The sequence below is a fragment of the Myotis brandtii genome, unplaced genomic scaffold (assembly GCF_000412655.1).
Source record: "Myotis brandtii unplaced genomic scaffold, ASM41265v1 scaffold344, whole genome shotgun sequence".
Taxonomy (NCBI): Eukaryota; Metazoa; Chordata; class Mammalia; order Chiroptera; family Vespertilionidae; genus Myotis; species Myotis brandtii.
The window spans coordinates 5,816,183-5,825,679 of NW_005363247.1; the positions used below are offsets into that span (position 1 = coordinate 5,816,183).

The 9,497-nt window shown below is 35.0% G+C and overlaps 1 protein-coding gene across 1 annotated transcript in view; it reads right to left on the reverse strand.

The window, feature by feature from the left end:
- Positions 1-1,786: 1,786 nt before the first annotated feature.
- The window catches only part of KIAA0825 (KIAA0825 ortholog), a 365,931-nt gene continuing 358,220 nt past the window's right edge, over positions 1,787-9,497 (reverse strand). Inside the window, exon 21 of the mRNA XM_014543966.1 lies at positions 1,787-3,491. Coding sequence (XP_014399452.1) covers positions 3,374-3,491 — 118 coding nt within the window. The 3' untranslated portion in view covers positions 1,787-3,373. The remainder of the gene's footprint in view (positions 3,492-9,497) is intronic.

Genomic DNA, 9,497 nt, shown 5'->3' on the forward strand with positions numbered 1-9,497 from the left:
TGCTCGCTTCAGTGCCTGGCTGCCGGCCGCCATCTTGGCTGACAGTTAATTTGCATATAGTCACTGATTAGCCAATGAAAAGGGTAGCGGTCGTACGCTAATTACCATGTTTCTCTTTTATTAGTGTAGATGGTTGTAATATTGATTGTGCAAGGAGACTCTCCCTCCCTTGCTGACCTTAAGAAAGCCAGAAGCCATATTGGGGAAACTCAGATGAAAGGAAACTGAGGCCCCAAGTCTTAAAACCTGCTAAGTAAGGAATGTTGTCAATAACTATGTGAGCTTAAAAGGGGATCCTCCCCGAATTGAGCCTTAGATGAGACCACTACTAGCTGATATTTCCATTGTAATCTTGTGAGATCCCAAGCAGAGATCCAAGCTTAACGATGTCCAGACACTTGACACACAGAGACTATGAGATAATAAATGTATGTTGTTTTAAGCTGCCAAGTGTGGTACTATTGTTATGCAGCAATAAGTAACTAGCACAGATTTTTACAATATTGCAAGTAATTATTACAATATTTTGAGGGGGAAAAGGTTTTACAATGTTTTGGATTCTTTAAATTCTGGAGAAACAAGAGTGTACTGCTATACTGATGGTGCTGTTGAAAATATATCTCAAAGGCAAGGCAGATAGTTTTTGTTTTGTTTTTTATCATTATGTGGACTATGCTGGTCTCAGTTCCTATTAAAACCTAAGAGCTTTCAGGCATCATGTTAGGAATGTTTATTTGTGGAGATTCCACCTACAGCAGTGTTTCTTGTTCAGTTGGGTAAAACATAACATAAAATCTTAATCTTAAGTGTATAGTTCAGTAGTGTTGTTTATTCACATTGTTGTGGTACTATTGTTATGCAGCAATAAGTAACTAGCACAGATTTTTACAATATTGCAAGTAATTATTACAATATTTTGAGGGGGAAAAGGTTTTACAATATTTCGGATTCTTTAAATTTTGGAGAAACAAGAGTGTACTGCTTTACTAATGGTGCTGTTGAAAATATATCTGAAAGGAAGGCAGATAATTTTTGTTTTGTTTTTTATCATTATGTGGACTATGCTGGTCTCAGTTCCTATTAAAACCTAAGAGCTTTCAGGCATCATGTTAGGAATGTTTATTTGTGGAGATTCCACCTACAGCAGTGTTTCTTGTTCAGTTGGGTAAAACATAACATAAAATCTTAATCTTAAGTGTATAGTTCAGTAGTGTTGTTTATTCACATTGTTGTGAAACAGATTTCCAGAACTTTTTCATCTTGTAAAAATGAGAAAGTCTACCTATACCCATTATACTACTCTTTTTCCATCACCATAGCCCCAAGTAACCACCATTTTACTTTGTTTCTATAAATTTGATTACATTAGATATGTCATAGAAGTGGAATCGTATACTATTTGTGTTTTTTGTGACCGTCTTATTTCACTTAGATAATGTCTTCAAAATTCACTCGTGTAACATATGACAGGATTTTGTTCTTTTTAAAGGGTGAATATAGCTTTTTTACATTTTTATAATGAAATATTTCAAGTATAACAAAAAGCATAAAAGATCTTAAAGATTTTTTTGTAGTAAGATATACTAATTACAAATGATCTGAAGTTCTCTATGACTCACAATTTTATCTGAAGTGGAATTAATAGGACATTTTGAGTAAGCTTGTATTGGTAGACAAAATAGTTTTTCCTATTTCTTGTTTGGTAGTTCTATAACAGTGTTAAATCTGAAACATACATTTCCATCTACATTTTATTAAAAATTAATTCATACTGTTTACACATAGTAATTGCTAAACCAATAATAAAATAGATACCTCTTTATAATTACAAAAATACAGTTAAGAAGAATAGTGAGGAAGATAATATTTTACAGGGAGATAATATTTTTGTAGTAAGCATATTGTGAGTTACGAAGTATTTATTTCTGTTGTTAACACATACAAATGCAAAATTATTGTGAGAAAGGAAACTGTTTTTGAAATACCACTTCTTATCATACTTTAAGAAACGTATCAAGTATGGAGTCAAAATGATCTGATAAATTAGTAACTTGTCATTTAACATTTCCAGTTATAAAGTTTATTGCACTTATGACTACAGTAATTTCACTGAGCAAGTATAGAAGAGAATTCAACTGCCAGCTCTTCTCTCTTTTCTATTTTCCTCTCCTTCCAACTCATCCCATTCTCCTCTTGCTATACTTCTTTGAAAAGGGAGTAATAGAGAAATGTCTACATATATTTTGTAAAAATTACAGAAATCTAAGAACATCAGAAAACATGATATTCAATGTCATATGGTCTAAAATAGTTTGTGATATAAAGCTTCTCCCAGATGGCCTGTAGATTGCTCAATAGTCTAAATGTCTTCATTCAATAGCAGTCTTTCAAACAACTGTGTTTATTAACTGTCAACTAGATGAATGACTTTGTAGTAGGTATTTGGGGAGACTATTGTATAAAAGGAGACTTCATGTTATACTGTAAGGCCTTTAAAGTTTTTAGAATCTAATATCAGGCACTGATAGGAAGGTTATGGTGCGTATAACTTTACTTGGCATATAGGGTGCTAGAACACATTCTGTTTCCTTAGTGTGTGTAATGTAATGGGAATAAAAAGTAACAGAAACCATAGATAAGGAACTGTTGAGTGAAGATGGCTGGAGTCAGTGTTGAACATAATTTTATGAGAATGATGGTTTCTGGTTGGGAAAAAAGGCAAGCATGTGGCTTGAGCCAAGAAGATGGCTGGCAGTTGCCTGAACATGGAGCCATTGGGTATAGGATCTGAAAGCATGTGATTGGAACTGATATTTAAAAAGTCACTATATGCAGAGATGTGAATAAAGCTATACTTCAGGAGAGTGCTTTTTGTGGCTATGATTAAGATAAACTGGATGAGGAAGAGGCTATTGGAAAGAAGTCTGGTAAGACCTGGATTTGGAATACAACTACAAAATTAGATTGAAATTTTCAGATGACTCTCAGGGGCCCATGTGACTCCATACAACTTAACATCCAAATGTTGTATTTAAAAATCTTTAGGGGAAGGATTTTCAAACATTTTGTCTGTTGTCATAGATACTTCAAGACTGAAAGAAGAAAAATAATTCAAAGGGAACACGAGATGGCAGCAGTTATTATCATCCAAAGAGAAAGACTGAGGAAAGAAAAACATTTGAAATTATTTTTAAAATAAAAAATGTGGAGCAATTTATTCTTTATGTGCTATATTCCTTTGCAGTTCTGAGATTACTCAGTCATTGGTTTCATGCTTCACAGCACATCTGAGGTTCATCCTGACTGTAGTAAAAATCCTACTCCATTATATGTGATTATTTCCTAAAATAAAGCTGTTGCTGTTTTCTGCAGATTACTCTTCCTCCTTGGTATCTGAGGCAGAAGAGTTCTGGATGTTGCAAATTCGTTTTAAATGTTCCAACATTACTTTTTCTTCCTCTTCTAGTTTTTCATCCTTTCTCATTTCCCACCTAAAAGAAAAATCACATCTTAGTATTTTTGTAATGTCCAAACTACAATCAACACTCAATTATTCAAGACTTAAAAATGTTCATTCACTGGTTTATTGAGGCGCCTGTTTCTCCTTGTTTATTCTTTTACCGACTGTCTCTTGGGCAACACAATTAATTCATTGGCACTGATTAGCGGAGTGGGCCAGGAGAATGGGAGAGGAAAATAGTCAAACCAGCTCTACTCCAGGGTATAGTTTTAAAGCATTGTTTTAAATGAGGTTTCTGTATTTCTAGAATGTATACGGCTTACCAGGATATACATGCCTATAAATAAAACCTAGAATTAGACATTAAGAAGCAAATACTTTTCCCACACTGATCAACCTATCAATAGATTTAAATTGCAGAGGTTTATCAGGAAGACTTTAGCAGCAAGAAGAATATGAAACTAAACTGAATATGCCTTAAAGAGGGGTCAGTCTACTCCTAGAAATAAGATCAAATTTGAAGTAATCAAGATAAATCACCCAACAAAAGAAGCAAATGGTTAGCAAGGTTCCGCAGATTATTTGTTAAAGGGAAAAAAAGAAAGAAATTAAAGACTTTCTAATTTTGTATGGTTGGGAAATATAGGACAAAATGTTAAGAATATGGAACTAAGTATGTATATAATCTTGCAAAGTAAATGTAATCACAATAACCCAAATACAGTTAACCCTTCCTTCCCCTTCTTCCTCTCTCATATATGAAGGCCCAGGACTGGTCAGGGCGTACTTATCTGTATATATTTCCTTTCTCTTTTCCTCCTATTTCTACCTAAGCCATCCACCATGATATGCTATCACAAAAGGATTTTAAAAGCAATGTTGATACATCCTAAAAGACCCTCTGCTGTAAGGTCTTCAAGGGCATAGGATTTCTTGTTCTAATTAAATCTACTGGGGTGATGTTAGCTAATAACATTATATAATTTTCAATTGTACAATTCTATAATACATCATCGGTATATTGATTGCATTGTATACTCACCATCCATAGTCTAGTCTCCCTCTGTCACCATATATTTGACCCCTTTACCCTCCTTATCTTCCATGTAGCCCCCTTCTTCCTACAGTTTTCTGAGTCTAAGAGTTTGTTTGTTGCTTTCTTTTTATAACCTACATATGATTGAAATCATATGATTCTTGTCATTTTCCAACTGTCTTATTTCACTTAGCATGATATTTTCATGGTCCATCCATGTTGTCACAAATGGCCATTTTTCATCCTTTCTTATGGCTGAGTAGTATTTCATTGTATATATGTACTACATCTCCTTTATCTAGTCATTCATCGAAAGACACTTTGGTTGTTTCTATGTCTTGGCTACTGTAAATATTGCTGCAGTGAACACAGGGTACATATATCTTTACAAATAAATGTTTTTTAAATTTTCTTGTAGATACCCAGAAGAGGGACTGCTGGGTCATATAGTAGCTATATTCTTAAATTTTTAGGAGCGTCCATACTGTTTTCCATAGTGGCTGTACAAGTTTACATTCCTACCAGCAATGTAAGAGGGTTCCCTTTTCTCCACATCCTCTCCAACACTTATTTCTTGTCTTATTGATAATAGACATTCTAACAGGTGTGGTTTTGATTTACATTTCCTGTAAAACTAGCAAAGTTGAGAATCTTTTCATATATCTGATGGCCATTTGTATGTCTGTTGAGGTCCCCTGCCCATTTTTTAATAGAATAGTTTGTTTTTGTTGAGTTATGTGAGTTACTTATATATTTTGGATTTCAATATGTCCCTTATCAGAGGTATTGTTTGCAAATATATTCTCCCACTTGGTTGGTTGCCTTTTGTGTTGTTGATGGTTTGTTTTGCTGTGCAGAAGTTTTTTAGTTTGATGTAGTCCTATTCATTTATTTTTGCTTTTATTTCCCTTGCCTTTGAGGTCCACTTCACAAAAGCCTCTCTGAGACCAAGTCCCATACATTTAGTATCTTTGTTTTTGTCTGTATATTTTATCATTTTAGGTCTTATATTTAAGTCTTTAATCTACTCTGAGTTAATTTTTGTATATGGTGTCAAATAGCAGTCTAGTTTCATTCTTTTGCATGTGGCTTTTCAGTTTTCCCAACACAATTTATTGAAGAGGCTTTCCTTTCTCCATTATATGTTTTTGGCTCCTTTGTCTAAAATGAGTTGCCCATATTCATGTGAGTTTATTTCAAGCTCTCAATTCTGTTCCATTGGTCTCTGTGTCTGTTTTTCTGCCATCACCATACTGTTTTCATTACTGTAGCTTTGTGGGATAATTTGAAGTCAGGGTGAGTGATACCTTTGTTCTTTTTTCTTGGGGGTCTTTTTTGGTTCCATATAAACTTGAGGATTTTTATTCTATTTCTTTGAAAAATGCCATTGAAATTTTGATGGGGATTGCATTAAATCTGTATATTGCTTTAAGTAATATGACCATTTTAACTATGTTGATTCTTCTAATCAATGAGTACAGAGTATCTTTCCATTTCCTTTTGTCTTCTTCAATTTCTTTCAACAATGTCTTGTAGTTTTTAGTATATAGATCCTTAATTTTCTTTAAGTTTATTTCTAGGTATTTTATTCTTTATGTTACACTTACAAATGGAATTGTTTCCTTCATTTCTTTGTCTGACATTTCATTGTTAATATATAGGAATGCAATGGATTTTTAAACACTAATTTTGTATCCTGCAACTTTACTGTATTTGTTTGTTTCTAATAGTTTTTTGGCGGAGTCCCTCTATTTTATTATAGTTAGAACTTTTGAGTAACAAACAGCCTGTCATGCATGAGGAAAGCATATCAAGTTGTTTTTGTGGTTTGGTTTGAGTGGTGAAAAGAAAGCATGGACATTGTATTTTCATAGAAAACTCCTGTAGGATCCTGTTCCCACACAGGTTTCCTTGTTGAAGGGCTAGGTTCAATATGCCCTGGCCAACCCTGGGAGGTGGGATATATAAGGGAGAAGGAAAAAGGAAAGAGTGGAGAGAAAGGGGGGATTTTTCTGAGAGACCAGACCTGGGTTTAATTTACATTTCTTCTTTATCCTCTGCCTGGGATTCTCCTCATCTCCTAGCACCAACTTTGGCTGAATCTAAAAACTGCTATTTCTGGCCATCTTCCTTTCTCCATATGTTCCCATGTAATCAGAGTTAAGTTATTGATCATATTGGTTTTAACAACTTAAAGGGTAGAGACTTTTCACCACTACACTGTTCAAAGCCATGTTACAAGGGGGAGTACTCCCCAAATCTGTATTTTGGGATTTAATATTTAACCCATAAGGTTACCTAATACTGCTTTCATGGAATTTTAAAGAATTGTTCCTACCCATTTTATATTGGTGAACCTGAGCATCATTAATTTGCATGTTAAATTGAACTCCTTTCAAGAAGGAAAATAAATAATAAAAATACTTACCTAGTACTAACTCTGTGTTAAGCATTGTGTTAAACACTTGACTGTCAATCCTTAAATCCTTACTACAAAATGTTATCCCTCTTCTACAGAGGAGTGAACTGAAGCACAGAATGTTAATGTCACGTCCCCAGGTATCTTTGACTTGAAATAAGGGAGTCAACTCTGGAGCCTGGGCTTGTAAATGCCACACCAACCATGGTTTTAAAACCATTTTACAGGTATCATTAATTACTGTTAACAATAGTTTAAATATTTCTTTTCCTGAAAAGAACTTTCTAAAATTCATATACTCTAAAGAAATCCAAATGTGGTAAATCGGGTATGCCTTTTTTCTCTCATGTAAAGGTACTAATATTGTACTGAGTAAATGAATTATATTCTGAATGTCAACAAAATATGTAATATGCACATAAATATTTTGATCATTGTCTCTATGTGTGAAAACTGAAAACACAGTTTTTCTGCTTCATTAAAAATCTGTATAATTAATGTAAAATAAATGAATGTATAATAGAATCAAAGCTTCATGACAATTACAGGCACTTCACAGTATAATTGAGCTGTTAGTGATTAATGATGTTAGGCAAAGTTACTTACCTACCACAAATTTCTTACATATCCTTTGTGCTTATTCAGAAAAAATCATTTTATAAGACAATAAGAAATTATAACAAAGATAGGAGAAACTAAGTATTAAACTACATTTCCCCTAATATTTTACTTTTAGTGATTAGAAGCATTAGGGGTTTGAAATGTATGTTTATCACAAGCATTGCTATTTTTCACATCTCTAAGTTCTTAAGAAAAATTTATCTCTAATTCCATTGTAGTTTTAGATTTTGTTAACACAGTTAAAGAACAATTATATAAAAAAAAACTATTGGAAGAGAAAATAATCTATCAATTGTTAAACACAATGGACTGGGCAATCTATTTAAAATTTCTATCCCTAGTTTCCTCTATATATTTAAAATCTATAGTGGAAGCATGTCCCTACAGAAACCAGAAAATGTCAGAACCAGCACATTCAAGTTCTGCCTAAATCAGCTTTATGAAGTAGTTATATTTTTGTTTTTTCCTGACTTAGATAACCTGTTCCCTTTCACAATTGCTAAATTCCCCACCTGCCTGCTGTTGAAAAGGAACTGTACCCTGACCCCTACTCCTACTGGTGGCCGTGAATATGTTGTGTCTTAGTGATGAGCAGCAAAATCTCACAAGACCCCCCAACTCATCTGTACCTTAATCTTAACTATCTCTGGAATGTGTTCCAACTGTGTGGCTCCTGCATAGGCAGATGTGGGAGCTTGGACCACCCTTGATTAGGGTGTCTCTTTTCCTATCCTAACACAACAGGGGGCCCTAAAGCCTTGGCTGAGCTACTCTAACAGAAGTAGCAGGCACAGCTTTGCTCACCAGCACTCCTCAGATTGGCGTGTGTGTTCTCAGCCTTGGTGGGTCTTCCTGGATTTACATACACATTCAGCCTGATCTTCTGTATGTCTGTGAATAGTAGGTGATCTTATGAGGCTCTTACATGTAGCAGACCATGGCTAAGAGCTTTCTATTTCTGCTCATGTCAATGTGCAGTGGTGGATTTAGGATCTTTGAAATGAGACCTGGAGGGGTATAAAATAAAAACAGTCACTGATCAATGAGTAACTGTTCTCACGATCAGTTTGACAGAATATTTTATTTTGAGGGGCTTTGTGGCTACTGTGTGTCAGAGCCAACTATGAGAGTCATGCCTGGGGAGTGGGTAAGCATAAGGTATGTTCTTGGTAGTATGGATACAGGCTGTCACAGAAGCAAGTCCTGGGGCTCCTTACTGTAAGAAAGAGCAGTCAACAGCGGACAGGAGGAGGAAGGCCAGAATCAGGAGTGTGAGGAGTTCTCTGAGGCATTTACTGTGCCTTCTACTAGGAAAAGTATCTAAAATTTCTGAACTCAACAGTATCCTGAATAAGAACATAGGCCCTGGAGTGACTCTATCTTTGGGTTGAATCACCTTTGGGCAAATTTCTTAACCTCTCTGTGCCTCAGGATTCTCATCTATAAAATGGCATCAGAATTGTTTGATAGGAACCCAGCCATGCTCATTGTTTATGTATTGCCTGTGACTGATCACACTCTGCAATGTAAGCGTTTAGTAGTTGTGGCTAAGACCCACTAAGACTGAGTGTCCCACAAAGCCTACAATATTTACTGTTTGGACTTTTACAGAGAATGTTTGCTGCATGCTCTTGTAGAATGGTTGTTCTTTTTTTTTTTCTTTTTCTTTATTGATTAAGGTATTACATGTGTCCTTATCCCCCCATTGTCCTTCCCCTCCTCGTGCCCTCACACCCCTAGTGTCTGTGTCCATTGGTTATGCTTAAATGCATGCATACAAGTCCTTTGGTTGATCTCTTCCCCTTCCCTCCACCCTCCTCTGCCTGCCTTCTGAGGTTTGACCATCTGATGGATGCTTCTCTGTCTCTGGATCTGTTTTTGTTAATCAGTTTATGTTGTTCATTATATTCCACAAATGAGTGAGATCATGTGATATTTATCTTTCTCTGACTGGCTTATTT